The sequence below is a fragment of the Pelophylax lessonae genome, assembly GCF_965119305.1.
Source record: "Pelophylax lessonae genome assembly, chromosome: 3".
NCBI classification, from domain to species: Eukaryota; Metazoa; Chordata; class Amphibia; order Anura; family Ranidae; genus Pelophylax; species Pelophylax lessonae.
In genome coordinates this window covers 183,218,525-183,236,269 of record NC_138770.1, presented here as the reverse complement: position 1 = coordinate 183,236,269, position 17,745 = coordinate 183,218,525, and the positions used below count along the sequence as shown (strand labels likewise).

The 17,745-nt window shown below is 42.5% G+C and overlaps 1 protein-coding gene across 1 annotated transcript in view; it reads right to left on the bottom strand.

Moving 5' to 3' along the window:
- Positions 1–14,522, bottom strand: part of SLC19A3 (solute carrier family 19 member 3) — a gene marked incomplete at its 3' end in the record, with an annotated part of 40,893 nt that extends 26,371 nt beyond the window's left edge. The window contains exon 1 of the mRNA XM_082249602.1: positions 14,320–14,522. Within this exon, the coding sequence (XP_082105728.1) occupies positions 14,320–14,469 (150 nt within the window). The 5' untranslated portion in view covers positions 14,470–14,522. The remainder of the gene's footprint in view (positions 1–14,319) is intronic.
- Between the last annotated feature and the right edge of the window lie 3,223 nt (positions 14,523–17,745).

The following is a 17,745-nucleotide window of genomic DNA, read 5'->3' as shown; positions in this document are numbered from 1 at the left end:
CGATGAGAGAATAAAAATCGGGGAGACAACAGACAGTGCTGCCAGGTGCCGTTTGAAATTGGGAAAAAGTTGGATCTCCAGTCATTGACCCTCACTGCCGCCGTTGGGGAAGAATGAAGAGCCAAAATCCACCTTAACATATGGGGCCCCAAGCCGATATTGGACAGGGTGGCTCGAATAAAATCCCAAGCCACCCTGTCAAAGGCTTTCTCCACGTCCGTAGATAAAACTATCTTCGGGTGGTTTGCCGCTCGGGCAGAATGGATTAGGTTAATTGCACGAGTCGTGTTGTCTCTAGACTCCCGGGTCGGGACAAATCCTACCTGGTCATAATGGATAAAGTGTGTGATGTGCGGTAGGAGTCTATTGGCATGTATCTTGGAAAACAGTTTGAAGTCGGCATTTAAGAGGGCAATGGGGCGATAACTCCCGCAACTCGCCGGGTCCTTCTCTTCCTTGTGAATTAGGGTGATGTATGCCCTGAGAGAGTCAACGCAATCCCCTTTAAGTGCATTTAAAATGACAAAAGAGGCTGATTGGGACAGGAGGCAAAAGTTTGTTAATAGACGAGAGTGCCAGGAGCCTTATGAGGCTTGGTCTGGGTAATAGCAGTGGGCAGTTCCTCCTCAGTGATCTAAGCTTCCAGAGCAAGGCCTTGTGCCAACAAGAGAGTGGGCATTTCAGAGTTCCGAATATATTCCCTTGCGGCCCCCAACCCAGTAGGATCGGATACTGGAGCACCATCCGTATGGAGATTATATAGGGAGCGGAAAAAAGAGCAAAATTCAGATGATATGTCCTCCAAGGTGTGAGTTTTTTGCCCCCTAGCTGATTGTATGTGGGTAATGAACGTTTCCTCATTCCCCTCCAAGCCCTCCCCAACATCGCCCCAGAAAATTCGTAATAGTGCCGCCTAGCAGAAGCAAGACCCTGGATTGATTTTTGGAATAAGAGGTTGTTAAGTTCCTTCGTGGCCTTCATAAGGGGCACCAGATGCTCCTCCACTAATGATTTCTTATGTTTGGTACTCAATTTGTCAATGTTAGCTAATAAAGCCGCAACTCTACTATTTTTTCCCCTCTTCCGTTGGGACCCTATATGTATAAGGACACCCCTTATGACACACTTATGAGCCTCTCAAACAGTTGAAGGTTCCAGTGAAGGGTCTGTGTTTTCCACAAAGTAGGCGGACAAGGCCCGGTCAAGCTCCGCCCGCACCTCAGGAATCTGTAGAAGGGACTCATTGAGCCTCCATGTCGGAGGTCTAGCTTGCCGGGAGTCCCAGTGCATTGTGATATGGATAGGGGCATGATCGGAGAACGAGATGGACCCTATCTGGGAGGAAGTGACCAAGGGAAGGTCTTTATGAGTGACCAGAAAGAAGTCAATCCTAGTGTATGTATTGTGTGTAGCCGAGTAATAAGTATAATCCCTCTCGCCTGGGGGCATCACACGCCAAGGGTCAACTAGGTCGAGGAGAGAAAATTATTTTTTCAGTTTCCTCAGATGCACATAGGAGATATGCGAAGTACCCCTCGCCGAATCTAGCAAGGGTTCAGGGGAAAAATTGAAATCCCCACCCATCTGGAGGAAACCCTTACGGAAACCCAGGATGAAGGGGGTTAATTGCTGCAAAAAGGACAGATGGTCTGAAATAGGTAAATATACATTTATCAAGGTGACCACGTTATGTTCAATTCTACCCTTCACCAACAGGTAACGACCCAAGGGGTCAGCCCGCTCTGCCACGAAAGTCCAGGGGGTTCTCTTGAAGATCACGAAGCTCACCCCTTTTGACTTCGGAGTGGGAGAGGTGGCATGGTACACCCGCGAGAAGTCCCAATTGTACAATTTGGGGACAGAGTCCCGCCTAAAGTACGTTTCCTGTAAAAATGCAAAATGAGACCCACTCCTTTTGAGATCGGCCAACAGCCTAGAGCGCTTCTCAGGGGTCGACAGCCCCCTCATGTTCAACAAGGTCAATTTATAACCAACATCGTGTTGCCTGGGAGGAACTTGCATAATTACGATGCACTAAGTCGCCCTGGCCAACGGGCTAAAGAAAAAAAAAAGGAGAGGGGGGGAGGATGGGGAGATAAAGGAAGGAGAGGAGAAAGAAGGAAAAGGGGGAAGAGATAAAGCAGAGACTATCCCCAGTCTATTCCCCGGACTCACAAATTCTGAGGGTAAGGCATGACAGGTCTGGGAACAGGTGGACAGAAGCACCATCAAAGTCCACAGGGCCTTTAGCCCAGACTTTCCTCATGATCTCCTCCTTAATGGAGTAAAAGTGAACCCTGGTCAGCACGTCCCGCGGTAGAGCAGCCTCTGCACTGTGAGGGCCCTGCACCCGGTGGACTCTATCAAGTTCAATGTCCTCCGTGGGTGGTCTATCAAGCAGTTTATTAAAGATAGCGGTGACTGTGGCTTTGAGGTCAGGCCCCAGGGTGGCCTCCGGCAAGCCCCTCAGCTGAATGTTGTTCCAAGACTGCGGTTCTCCCCAACATCCTATTGCAACTGCAGCATGATGAGATTTCTCTGGAAGAGGGCCTGGGAGGTTTCCAAAGCAGAGACCCTGGATGAGATGGAGGCCTGTGCCTCTTCCACCACCGCCACCCTGCCATCCACCTGATCAATTTGCTGCTTCAGGTTATTAATTTCATTGGAGAGGGTACTCACGATTGAGGCAGACATCTCCGTGAAGTTCTGCTTGGTGGGGATCAAGGACAGGAGGCCGACGGCTGCTGCTGCGTGCTGGACACAGAGGAGAGGGCCGGGTAGTCTGTGTGGAGCAGCTCCGGTGATACAATCGGAGAGGGCAGAGGCCGATGACTGGCTCTGTGCCAATTTCACAGTCTTTTTCTGGGGAGCGGTGGCAGCTGAGGACAGGCGCGGCGGCGCCATCTTGGAGGACGCGGCGGCAGATGGAGTGGCAGAATGACGGAGGATGTAAGTAGAAATGTCCAGTCACCGCACCACCACCGGAGTCCCTGGAGGCTTGCCACTCACGGGCACGTGAGAAGGACAAGGTATTAGGCTGATAAACGGCTGAAACACCAGCAGCTATCACAGAGCTCCCAGAGCTGCTTCCTTACAGCGCTATCACCAAGCCACGCCCCACCCCCCCTCACTTCCTGTTTTGGCTATGGGACAGAAAGTGAAGGTAAACCTCCTCAATGAGACACAGATGGCAAAAAATTAACTCACAGGGGTTATAACCCTCAATTACTTTATCCAAAAATAGAAAAGTTTAGCCTATAGTTCTACTTTAATCTTTTCAGTTAACAGTTGGGTATGAAGGCAGTTAGATGTGGTCTGTTCTAGATAGGGAAATGTATAAATGTAGATGTAAACAGTACTTCAGGCGTAAGGTAGAAGACAATATATGGATAATTTGAGGGTTGGAAAGGGTGTTTATCATCTGTTTTCATTCTAGAATTTCATGTTGTTGGCAATATTACTCATATAGTGAGGAGAAGTCTCCTTACTGTCAGAATACAAAGATGCAGTGGGGAGGATTCTCTCATCCAGCTCGAATGTATGGATGGCGGAATCAGGTCAGTTTTTTTCCTTCAACCCGATGGTTGAACATAAAAAGTAATCTACTGTATGGGTAGCCTTACAATCCAATGTTTCTACTAAAAGCCGACCATACATGGATTGAAATCCGGCCAGTTCAGTGGGGACTGTCCAAATTTCAGTTTATGTGTGGGCACTGTGGCTGTACAGATGTCGATCTACCAAACCACTTCTGTACAACCGCCCAGTTGGATTTTCCCCACTCGATCAGTGCCACAGACTAAAGCCTGCAATACTGATCAGTGTATTCTGATGGCGGGGTAGTCTCCCCACAGTCACAATACAATATCTCAGTGAGGAGGATTCCCCCATCCACCTAGAATACATGAATGGGGTAAATTGGTCAGTTTTTAGTTAAGTTCAACCCACTGGTGAAGCTGGTGAATACTGGCTACCAAAGGCATTCATATTCATGTACAGTGGAACCAGGTAAATACCAATTAATCAGCCAGCATCATTTTAGGTTATGAAAAAATGCAGATAGACGCTGGGGGACTTAAAATAAGAACCCAGCACCTTAGCACTGCAAACCAATAATGCTAATAAAGCAACCTGCTGCCCACAACATAGTGGAGGAGCAATTCTATTGACAAATCACATATCGCATGACTATGCTAATCTGCTTCTGTATCTGTAAAACAGCTATGATATACTTTGCACTGATAAACTGCTGAACATGTATTCCCTTCACAACATTGTGCAAGTTTTACAGCTTTTAATAAGTAACTTCCAACACATCCTACATGAATACTAAAGGACAATGCTGAGGAATAAATGTTTAAGCGTAGATTAAACCACATTTAGGGAAAGTTGCCTTTCTATTTGCAGTAAGTGTTGATTAATCATGCATTCCTATTAGGCCAAGTGTGGATTATGAAACCAGATGGACCTGAATTTTTAGATTAAGGTTTGCTAAAGAAAATCCTGCTATGAATTTAGGTGATGCAATGAAGGAAGCTTCTGGGAAATGTCACTGGATGAAAAAATGGAAGCTATTGTATAATGTGTAGTATACAGTATTTGCTAACAGGCATTTGTTTAGTTTAAAATAAAAGAAAGATATACAACCCTCACATTTTTGTAAATATCTTATTATATCTTTTCATGTGACAACACTGAAGAAATGACACTTTGCTACAATGTAAAGTAGTTATCGTACAGCTTGTATAACAGTGTAAATTTGTTGTCCATTCAAAATAACTCAACACACAGCCAATAATGTATAAACCGCTGGCAACAAAAGTGAGAACACCCCTATGTGACAATGTCCAAATTAGGCCCAAAGTGTAAATATTTTGTGTGGCCACAATTATTTTTAAGCACTGCCTTAACCCTTTTGGACATTGAATTCACCAGAGCTTCACAGGTTGCCACTGGAGTCCTCTTCCACTCCTCTATGACGACATCACAGAGCTGATGGATTTTAGAGACCTTGCGTTCCTTCACCTTCCATTTGAGCATACCCCACAGATGCTCCATAGGGTTTAGGTCTGGAGACATGCTTGGCCAGTCCATCACCTTTACCCTCAGCTTCTTTAGCAAGGCAGTGGTCGTCTTGGAGGTGTGCTTGGGGTCGTTATCATGTTGGAATACTGCCATGCAGCCCAGTCTCTGAAGGGAGGGGATCATGCTCTGCTTAATTATGTCACAGTACATGTTGGCATTCATGGTTCCCTTAATGAACTGTAGCTTCCCAGTGCCGGCAGCACTCATGCAGCCCAAGACCATGACACTCCCACCACCATGCTTGACTGTAGGCAGGACACACTTTTCTTTGTACGTCTCATCTGGTTCCACACGCTTGACACCATCTGAACCAAACAAGTTTATCTTGGTCTCATCAGACCACAGGCCATGGTTCCAGTAATCTGTGTCCTTAGTCTGGTTGTCTTCAATAAACCATTTGGGGCTTTCTTGTGCATCGTCTTTAGAAGAGGCTTCCATCTGGGATTACAGCCATGCAGACCAATTTGATGCAGTGTGCGGCGTATGGTCTGAGCACTGACAGGCTGACCCCTCACCCCTTCAACCTCTGCAGCAATGCTGGCAGCACTCATACGCCTTTTTCCCAAACACAACCTCTGGATATGACGCTGAGCATGTGCACCCAACTTCTTTGGTGTACCATGGCAAGGCCTGTTCTGAACGGAACCTGTCCTGTTAAACTGCTGTATGGCCACTGTGCTGCAGCTCAGTTTCAGGGTCTTGGCAATCTTCTTGTAGCCTAGGCCATCTTTATGACGAGCAACCATTCTTTTTTCAGATCCTCAGAGAGTTCATGAGAGCGATAACACCAAATTTAAAACACCTGCTCCCCATTGACACCTGAAACCTTGTAACACTAACGAGTCACATGACATCGGGCACTTTTGTTGCCAGCGGTTTAGACATAAATGGCTGTGTGTTGAGTTATTTTGAGGGGACAGCAAATTTACACTGTTATACAAGCTGTACATTGACTACTTTACATTGTAGCAAAGTGTCATTTCTTCAGTGTTGTCACATGAAAAGATATAATAAAATATTTACCAAAATGTGAGGGGTGTACTCACTTTTGTGAGATACTGTAATGGCAGAGCAGAGTGAACATCTATGCTGAGAAACAGGAGAGCAGCAGACCTCAATGACAGAGAAGTGCATATTTCCTACTACATGAGACTGCTAAACCAGTCCTACATGGATTAAAATTTGGCTTGTTCAGCAGGGACAGACTGAAATGTAATCAATGTATAGGCAGGCTGGTTATACAGAAATCCAGTGGTAGATCAACTTCTGTAAAACCAGCCTGTCGGGTTTTTCCCCAAAAATGAGTGCTGCCAGCTATAGCCTGCAGTGCTGATCAGTATTTTGACGGAATACTGAGAGGAAGTATCCCTGCCGTCAGAACACAAAAGCTCAGTTGAAATAATTCCCCCATCCACATACATCGAGTGTTTAAAGCTCGATCGCTGCCAGCCTCCCGTGATCTTCGGCAATACTGGCAGGAGAGCCATCTGAAATATAAACAATGTAAGACTGCTCTCCTTTCAGAGAGACAGGGAAAGATCGTGTGATTCAGCTAAGCTGAATCAGAGATCTTTCTCTGCCTCTGTTAAATCTACCCCCCCCCCCCACACAGTTAGTAAGCACAAATAGGGAACACATTTAACCCCCTAATCCCCCCCCCCCCAGTGTGTTAACACCTTCCCTGCCAGTGTCATTTATGCAGTAACAGTGCATATTATTTAGCAGTGATTACTATATTATTGTCACTGGTCCCCAAAAAGTGTCACTTAGAGTCAGATTTGTCCACCGCAATGTCGCAGTCCCGATAAAAATCTCTGATCGCTGCCATTACTAATAAAAAAAAAAAAAAGTCCATAAATCTATCCTGTAGTTTGTAAAACGCTCTAACTTTTGCGCAAACCAATTATTATATTTTTACCAAAAATATGTAGCAGAATTCAAATCGGCCTAAACTGATATAAAATTTATATTTTTTTTATTTTTTTATTGGGAATGTTTTATAGCAAAAAGTAGAAAATATTGGTGTTTTTTCAAAATTGACGTTCTTTTATTGTTTATAGCGCAACAAAAAAAACCTAAAAATCACAGGGGTGATCAAATACCACCAAAAGAGAAAGGTCTATTTGTGGGGAAAAAAGGACAACAATATGTATTTGGGTACAGCGTCACACGACCGCGCAATTGTCAGTTAAAGCAACGCAGTGGCAAATCGCAAAAAATGACCTGGTCATTAAGGGGGTAAAACCTTCCGAAGCTGAAGTGGTTAAACAGCCTTAAAGCATTAGTAAAAATCATTGGTGTTAGAGCGTGTTAAGAGAACGGTGATAATGCAAGAATTAACACCATTTATTAAACGTAGCCTTAATACTGGTAGTACTTGCATTAACCATGGGTAGTTTTCTGAAACTATGGGGAGCGACCGGGGGTGCCTAGCGGACATTACGTTTGCTGGACCCGCTGATTGGCCCTTTTAGTAAAATATATACAGACTCTTTGTTAAATGTTTTGTATCTTTACACAGCATAAAATACATTTAGCAAGCTTTCTTTTTCTTCTGTCTCACTTAGTACTTACAATTGCTTTGAACAATAGATAGGAGCAGGCTATTGTTTTATGCTATTGACTATTTCACACTGGGCAGAGGTTAAGTAGGGGATATTACATTGTCTTTTAAGCCTAATACACACAGTCAGAAAATCAGATGTAAAATACCACTTTCAAAATGTTCCTATGATAATTTGATTGTTAGTACACAGCTTTCGAGAGACGACGACCACAGTTCACCTGAAATTATCTGAAGGGACAAACATGAAAATATTCTCTCCTATGATACCAGATTGTACAATTTTTGTTTAACCACTTCTGGACAGGAAGGTTTTACCCCCTTAATGACCAGGCCAGTTTTTGCGATACGGCACTGCGTTACTTTGACTGACAATTGCGCGGTCGTGCGACGCTGTACCTAAATAAAATTGATGTCATTTTTTTTCCAACAAATAGAACTTTTTCTTGGTGGTGTTTGATCACCTCTGTGTTTTTTTTTTTTTTTTCCATTATAAACAAAAAAAGAGCGACAATTCTGAAAAAAATATAAATATATTTTTTTACTTTGTGCTATAAAACACAGCCAATAAAAAAATTTAAAAAATCTAATTTTTTCATCAATTTAGGGCAATATGTATTCTGCCACATATTTTTGGTAAAGAAAATCCCAACAAGTGTAAACTGATTGGTTTGCGCAAAAGATATTGCGTCTACAAACTAGGGGATAGATTTATGTCATTTTTATTTATTTATTTTTTTACTATAATGGTGGGCGATCGACGATTTTTAGCGGGACTGCGACATTGCGGCGGACAGATTGGACACCTAACTGAGACTTTTGATGGGACCAGTGACATTACAACAGTAATCAATGCTGAAAATATGCACTGTTTCTGTGCTGACACTGGCAGGGAAGGGGTTAACAAGAAAGCAACAAGAGAAGGGCGCACTGATCTTGTGCATTACCACTTAAAAGTTTATTAAAATCAAAGAAGGGTAGCGTACAATATACTCACAAACGTAGCATATGAACAAGCATATAGGAAATGGGCCCCGCTCGCTTCCAGGACACTTCTCTACTGCTGGATAGCGTGATGGCGTCCTCAAAACCTGATGTGGCTTACGCGTTTCGAGGGAGGACCCTCTTCCTCAGAGCCAAAATCGCCATGGATTCCCGCATACCACTTGAGCGCAGGAGAGATATTGTTGTTTTTAGGGAAGGGGTTAACACCAGGGTCGATCAACGTGTTAAGTGTGTCCCTAGGGGGTGCTTTCTAACTGTGTGGGGGATGGACCTACTAGATGAATATAGAGACATGTGTTCCTGAATAGCAGGAACAAAGGATCCCTGTGTTCATCTGTGACCTTGTTTAAATAGGCAGACTGCTGTTCTGTCTCTATGGGGAGCGATCAGGGGTGCCCAACAGACATTACGTCCACCGGACCCGCTGATTGGCTCCCCCTCTGGCCAATTAGCGCACCCCCCTGGATATTACACGAAGTGACGTACAGATACTAAGCGTAAGCATAATAGAGCCAATCTGCGGCAGTATAAGTGCGGCGGCTGGTTGGCAAGTGGTTAGCCAGTTCAGTATTCATCCAAAAAAAAGTGGAAGAGCAAGACTACGCGTGCTCAGAAATGACAGAAAACAATACAATAGAATACAACACATTACATCACTTCCCAAGTTGCATTCTGTCGTATGAGAATTTTCGTAAGTTTAGTAACCTCTTTATTTTTGAAAAGTAGACAAGCATGAAAAAACAAATGGACGATCAATTATCCGATATTCTCATTGTGTGTTTGAGGCTTAGCTGTGATTACTGAATAATGGGTCTATTGTGTGCAGACAATGTACTCACTCTCCTAGGATGAACATACACTTATGCTTCCATAGTTAAATAGCTCTCATATATGTGTTAAATCTGTACATTTAGCTGTTCGTCGCAGTAATACGCATGCCAAAAACACAGCAAAGCACAATAGAGTGCAGGATTATTTGTGTTAAAAAATTCTTCATTTTAACACATTTCTGTACCTTTAGAGCAATATAGGACAGATTTGTAGGCTGCCTAGGATTCTCAATAAAAGAAAATTGTTAAACAAGAAGAAATTCAGCATTTTTATAACTTTGTAGTATAAAATCAGCCTTAGGATTTAGGATAAGTTCCAAAGTTAAGGTTTGATCCTAGGAGTTAGTTTAACCACTTGCCTACAGTGCACTTTCACCCCCTTCCTGCCCAGACCGATTTTCAGCTTTCAGCGCTCTCACACTTTGACTGAGAATTACTCAGTCATGCAACACTGTACCCATACAAAAATTGTGTCCTTTTTTTCACACAAATAGAGCTTTCTTTTGATGGTATTTGATCAATACTGGGTTTTTTATTTTTTGTGCTATAAATAAAAAAAGAGTGAAAATATCGTGAAAAAATGAATTTTTCTTTGTTTCTGTCATAAAATTTTGCAAATTAGTCATTTTTCTTCACAAATTTTGGCCAAAATTTATACTGCTACTTATCTTTGGTAAAAATAACCTAAGTAAGTGTACATTATTTGGTCTTTGTGAAAGTTATAGAGTCCACAAGCTATGGTGCGAATCATTGAAAATTGATCACACTTGCTCACACCTGATGTACTGAAGGCCTATCTCATTTCTTGAGACACTAAAAAGTCAGGAAAGTACAAATACCCCCCAAATGACCCCTTTTTGGAAAGTAGACATTCCAAGGTATTTAATAAGGGGCATGGAGAGTTTTTTGAAGTTGTCATTTTTTCTCACAACTCTTTGCAAAATGAAGATTTTTTTTTTTTTTTTTTTTTTTTTTTACAAATTGCCATATTAACAGGTTATTTCTCTCACACAGCACATGTATACTTGCAACTACACCCCAAAACACATTCTACTACTCCTCCTGAGTATGGCGATACCACATGTGTGAGACTTTTTCACAGCCTGGCCACATACAGAGGCCTAACATTCAAGTAGCCCCGTCCGGCATTCTAGGAGCACAAATTACACATATAATTTCCTGACAACCTATCGCACTTTTGAAGGCCCTGGAGCACCAGGACAATGGAAACCCCCATAAAATGACCCCATTTTGGAAAGCAAACAGCCCAACGTATAATTTTTGAGGCATAATGAGTCTTTTGAATATGTCATTTTTTTCCACAAGTTTTTGGAAAATGTGGAAAGAAAATGAAAACACATTTTTTTTTACACAAAGCTGTCCATTTATGCAATATTTCTAACACATAGCATGTACATAGCAAAAATTGCACCCCAAAATACATTCTGCTATTCCTCCTGAGTATGGCAATACCACATGTGTAACACTTTTTCACAGCCTGGCCACACACATAGGCCTAACATCCAAGTAGCGCTTTACACAAAGTTGTCCATTTATCCACTTTAAGACTGGGCCTATTTTTGACACTTGGTGTTTACAAGCTAAAATCATTTTTTTTGCTAGAAAATTACTTGGAACCCCCAAACATTATATATTTTTTTTTAGCAGAGACCCTAGAGAATAAAATGGAGATCGTTGTAATATTTTTTATCACACCATATTTGCGCAGCAGTCTTCCAGATGCGATTTTTTTGAAAAAAATTCACTTTTTTTAACTAAAAAATAAGAAAACAGTAAATTTAGCACAATTTTTTTCCATAATGTGAAAGATAATATTACGCCGAGTAATTAGATACCCAACATGTCATGCTTCAAAATTGCGCATGCTCACAGAATGGCGCCAAACATTGGTACTTAAAAATCCCCATAGGCAACATTTTAAAAATTTCTGCAGGTTACTAGCTTAGAGTTACAGAGGAGGTCTAGGGCTCAAATTATTGCTCTCGCTCTAACGATCGCGGCGATACCTCACATGTATGGTTTGAACACCGTTTACATATGTGGGCGGGAATTGCGTATGCGTTTGCTTCTGCGCGCGAGCTAACGGGGACAGGGCGCTTTAATTTTTTTTTTTTTTTTTCCTATTTATTTTATTTATTATTTTTTTATTTTTACACAGTTTAAAAAAAAAAAATGTTTTGATCATTTTTATTCCTATTACAAGGAATGTAAACATCCCTTGTAATAGAAATAGGCATGACAGGTCCTCTTTATTGTGAGATCTGGGGTCAAAAAGACCTCACACCTCACAACTACACTAAAAAAGAAAAGAAAAAAAAAATTGTTGAAAGAGGAAAAAAAAAAAAAGAAAAAAAAAAAGCGGCCCTTTAAACCGGTTGCTAGGCAACGTCTTTTGACGTAGCTCCGGTCCTCCAAGACCATAGAGTTGAGTGAGGGCCATCTTGCCCTCACTCGACTTCCTGTCTCTGAGGATCCGGGACCGGATAGTTTTCCCCGCTGCCGGCGGGTCCGGTAAGCTGGGAAAACGTCTGGGACGCGGCAGGAGGGGGGGGGGCACCTCTTCCCCTGCACCGTAAGGGTAATTCCGCGGCGAATCCGCCACTGGGACCACCCTTATCTGAAAGCCGACCGCCCGCCGTTTCAAAAAATACCGGGGTTATGGGGGCTATCTGCTGCCATAACCCCAGTATTTAGCTTTTAATGGCCGACGCATATAGTCGTTAGGCGGTCAGTAAGTGATTGCATGTATATGACAAACAGGTGACGATGACTGATGGGGTGACAGGTGACGATGACTGATGGGGTGACAGGTGACAATGACTGGGGTGACAGGTGACAATGACTGATGGGGTGATATGACGGCGGGCGGGCGGTAAGTGGTTAAGTGGTAGAGTAGGTGTTAAATTATAACTTCACTCTCTCAATTTACATTGATTATTTTTAATCCTTACGCTGCTAGCATTAGTAAATAGATAGGAATGCTTATCATATTTGCTTCTTTTAAACTTTTTTTTTTACATTTCTTAAACCACTTCCTGGTTTCCATGCCTAGGCAAATCATGCCATACATCCCAGAAGTCTTCGCTAGGGGAAGAGGGGAGGAGGGACTTTCTCAGCTAAGCACACCCTCTTCTGCTTGAATGCCTGAGCTAAGGGCAGGAGGATTCCTGGAAGTAAATTGTACATTAATCATCTGACCACAGCCAGAAATGCTAGAGGGCTGTTTTTCAAAGTGATTTTTCAATAAAAATAAAGCACAGAGACATGGATGGAAGGGGGAGATTGCTTTGAATATTAAAAATGAATTAAATAGCATTTTTGGTTTGTGGTGCTCAGGTAAAGTGTAGTTCCACTCTAAGGCATCGGTAGGGTAAAGGTTAGAGGGATACTTTTTCACAGATTTATTCTGTGTCAAAAACTACCAATACAATGGCAGACATTTGGCACAAATGTACTAATCATTTTATTGTATAACTTTCCACTTCTGATACATTCCTGTACATTTTACATATATATTTGCACATCTCATTAATAGCTGTTTTTAGAAGCCAAAATTATTTTGCATAGATGAAACCCTTAAACCACTTTAACCACATTAACCACACTCCTGCCCCCACTCGGCAGCGGGGATGCAAATGCACGGGGCCGGCGGCTGCGATTGCCACCTGACACCCACAATCGCTCCCCGCTGAGAGAGAAGGACGGTCAGCTGTTGTAAACACAGCTGACCGTTCTTCTCTCTGGAATGAACACAGAGCGCCTGTGATCCTTCTATATAGGATAACAGGTCTCTATGGTCATTTCACAAGCCCCTCCCTCCACAGTTAGAAAACACTCCCCTAGGCACTCACACTTAACCCTTTGATAACCTCTAGGTTAACCCCTTCCCTGCTGATGTCATTATTACAGTAACAGTGCATATTACGAGCAGGGCCCTCTAGTTCCTCCTGTATTGAATTGTATTGTAACTGTATTGTCTTCCCTCACATAGTAAAGCGCTGCGCAAACTGTTGGCGCTATATAAATCCTGTATTATAATAATAATAATAATGTTTTTAGCACTGAATACTGTATTAATGTCACTGGTGCCCCCAAAAATGTCAAAAATGTCAGTTAGGGGTCCGATCTGTCCGCCGCAATGTCGCAGTCCCGCTAAAAATCACAAATCGCTGCCATTACTAGTAAAAAAAATAAATAAAAATGACATAAATCTTTCCCCTAGTTTGTAGACACAATAATTTTTGAGCAAACCAATCAAAATACGCTTATTGCGATTTACTTTTTACCAAAAATATGTAGCAGAATACAAATAGAGCTAAAAGGATGAAAAATTTTGATTTTTTTTTTTTTTTTCGGGAATCTTATATAGCAGAATTTGAAAAATATTGTTTTTTTATTTTCAGAAATGTCAGTCTTTCTTTGTTTATAGCGCAAAAAAAAAAAAAAAAAAACCCGCAGAGGGGATCAAATACCACCAAAAGAAAGCTCTATTTGTGGTAAAAAAAGGACATCAACTTTATTTAGGTACAGCGTCAATTTTCCGTTAAAATAACGCAGTGCCGAATCTCAAAAAATGGGCTGGTCATTAAGGGGGAAAATCTTCCGGTCCAGAAGTGGTTAAGTATGTAAAGATTTAGTACAGTATCTGTGGTCTGATCTCCTAGTGTTTTTTGCATACAGTAAATGTATGGTGTACAATTCTGTATCCTGTTGGGATTAGCTTTAAAAGATTCACACTTGGGGCATTATTAAAAATCCCATACCATATAAATTCAATAAACCCCAAGTTAGTTTTGTGGATTTAACTTCACTTACCTGTTCAAGTGTCAGGTTGTGCACTGGTCCTGTGAGATATGGTGTCAGGAAAGGTTCAGAGGGTCTCATGTAGGTGAAGAATCCATAGATGCAGAGGAGGGTAGTAGGGTATATCCACCCAGCCGGAGTCTGCCTGCTACATAATCCCATGACCGGCTCCCTGCTGACTAGTCTAGTTTCTTCAGACGCCTCCACTCTCACAGTGAGCAATCTGCTTTGTGCTGAAGGTGTAGTACTTTGAGGAGGGTAAAGTACATTGTCTTACATCTTATGGGAGGAGCACGAATGCCCAATAAGACTTTGCCAAGGAGTTCAAAGCTTCTAGCCAACAGTAATTTGGGATTTTAGATAGCAATCCTCTCTATGCAAATGTTGTAAGACCAAGCAGACATAAGAGAGAAAAAGAGAGGTTTATGTGCGACAAAATATAGACGCGGGGAAAAAAAACGACTGTTGTCCATAGCAACCAATTTAGAAGCCTTGTTTAATTTTTAGAGAAGACAGACATAAGACATATGTTTTCCTAAGAAGAAGAGATCCCTTACCTGTATACTCCTCTACTAAGGTGTATGTGAAGGCCAAAGTTTTTATTCATTTTGGTCAGATCCATGAATGATTAGTGACCTATTACATATTTATTGCTGTATTACACAATGAGTAATTGGCCAAGTGATCAGACAGAGAGTAAATGTAACTTGCAGTTTACTAAACAGCAAAGCAAAACAGTTTTTAGGATGGCAAAGAACAGCCACACTTAACAGTAGGAAGGGCTTAATCACTTCTGGACCGGAAGGTTTTGCCCCTTAATGACCAGGCCATTTTTTTGCGATTCAGCACTGCGTTATTTTAACTGACAATTGCGCAGTCTTGCGATGCTGTACCCTAATAAAATGGATGTCCATTTGTTCCCCACAAATAGAGCTTTCTTTTGGTGGTATTTGATCACCTGTGCAATTTTTATTTTGTACTATAAACAAAAAAATGCGACAATTCTGAAAAAAAAAAAAAAACAATATTATTCACATTCTGCTATATGACATTCCCAAAAAAAAAGAATGTAAAAATCAACATTTTTCATTCTTTTAGGCCAGTTTGCATCCTGCTACATATTTTTGGTAAAAAAAATCCCATTGGTTTGCGCAAAAGTTATCGCATCTACAAACTAGGGGAAAGATTTATGTCATTTTAATTTTTTTACCAAGTAATGGCGGCAATCTGCGATTTATAGAGGGATTGCGAAATTGCGGCGGACAGATCAGATCCCTAACTGACATTTTTGACACTTTTGGGGGGACCAGTGACATTACTACAGTAATCAGTGCTAAAAATATGCACTGTTACTGTAATAATGACACTGGCAGGGAAGGGGTTAACCCAGGGGTGATCATAGGGTTAGGTGTGGGTCTAGGGGAGTGTTTTCTAACTGTATGGGGGAGGGACTTGTGGAATCAACACAGAGACCTGTGATCATATATAGGAGGATCAAAGGCTCTCTGTGTTCATTCCAGAGAGAACAACGGTCTGCTGTGTTTAGAACAGCAGAGCGTCGTTCTCTCTCAGCGGGGAGCGATCGCAGGTGCCTGGCAGCAATCTCAGCTCATGCGAACCGTCGTACAGGTACAGCAGTTCACGCAGCCGAGCCAGCCTGCCGCAGTATATCTGCGCCTGGCGGTCAGCAAGTGGTGAAACAAAACCCAGGCTTCCATGTGCCTGCCCATAAAATATGCTTTGACTTCTGTGCCACAAGCAAGAGTCTCACAGACACATAAAAACCTCAGCACAATCAATAATAAAAAAATGAGACTCTTCTATTACATATGGTTTTGTGCAAACTGAAAATTAACACTTTGTGTGAGCCTACCTTAAAGAGGAAGTAAACCCTCCTCAGGAAGTTGTACCTATAGGTAAGCCTATGATAAGGCTTACCTATAGGTACTGTAAATATCTCCTAAACATGTACCGTTTAGGAGATATTTACCTTTAATGCAGCCAGTGACGTCACTGGCGCATGCGCTCTGAAGGAACGGCTGATCGTGCCGTTCCTTCAGAGCCCCGTGCCGTGACCGTCGGCTCCCGCGCGCGTGCGCGGGAGTGACGTCACCGCGGCTCCGGCCAATCAGATGACCGGATGCCGCGATCCCGGAAGACGAGCGACATGTCATGTCGCCCGTCATACAGGTAAGCGGACGGCACGGCGGGGGCTCGTTCTAAGGTAAGTATTTCATAATGAGCTAGTATGCGATGCATACTAGCTCATTATGTCTTTCTCTTGCAGGTTGTAAAAAAAAAAAAATTTTTTTAAACAAGTTTACAACCTCTTTAAAGGAAAAATGTATTAAAATATTCAGGGACAGCTAAGCAACCAGCAGCTGTTGATACAACAAGCACTTTGATGAGAAGTATGGCATATACTGTACAGCATAATATATATAGTGTAGGTGTGTAATACAATACAGTGTATATATTGCAGAAGTCTGTAGGACAGAATGCAGAGGTCCAGGGTGTGCAATGCACAGAATGGGTCAGGAATACATAATAAGTACATAATAAGTACATAATGCAGGAGTGCTGCATTCAGTGTTGGGTTTAGGAATATATAACAAACAGAGAGCAGGGTCAGAGGTATGTAATGCACAATAGGGGCTGGGAGTACAAACTGAAAAGAGTGCAGGTTTGCATAACGCACAGTGCAGGGGGCAGAAGAGCACAAAATGCTTCCTACAAGCAATACTCTCCCCCACTTTACCCTTTCAGCAAAAATCCCCCCTCTCTCCAAAAAATATATCCAGCACTAATCTGCATACTCACCTCTCCCAACACAAAAATCTTTTGCCCCCACCCCAAACCCCCAGCACAAATCTTTTTTCTCCCCCTTCCAAAAAAAAAATCCTACCCCAAATCTCCCCTCCCAGCACAAAGCCTTTTCCCCCTAATCACCCCCCTCAGAACAAATACTCGTTCTCTTAATACTGCCCCTCCTAGCAAAAATCCCTGCTCCTCCAAATTCCTTCTCCCAGCACAATTTCCCCCAGCACAAATCCTATTCCACCACCAAACCCCCCCATCCTGGCACAAACCTTCTCCCTCGCCCCCCCCCCCCATTCCCCCTTTAAACCCCTCTAGCATATATCCTCCTTCCCACAATCTTTCATCCCAGCACAAATCCTCTCCCCACTTCTAGCACAATTCCCCCCTCTCAAATCTTGTCTCTAGTACAAATGCTCTTCATCCTCCCAATCCCCCTTTCCAACACCAATCTTCCACTTCCACTAGCACAAATCCTCTTCTCTCCCAAATTGCACTCAGCACATATCCTTCTATTTCCCCAACCAAATCACTTCTCCCATCATAAATATTTGTTACCTGACCAACCCCCCCCCACCCCTTTATGCCATGGTGTACCCCCAGAACTTTCGAACATCGCAA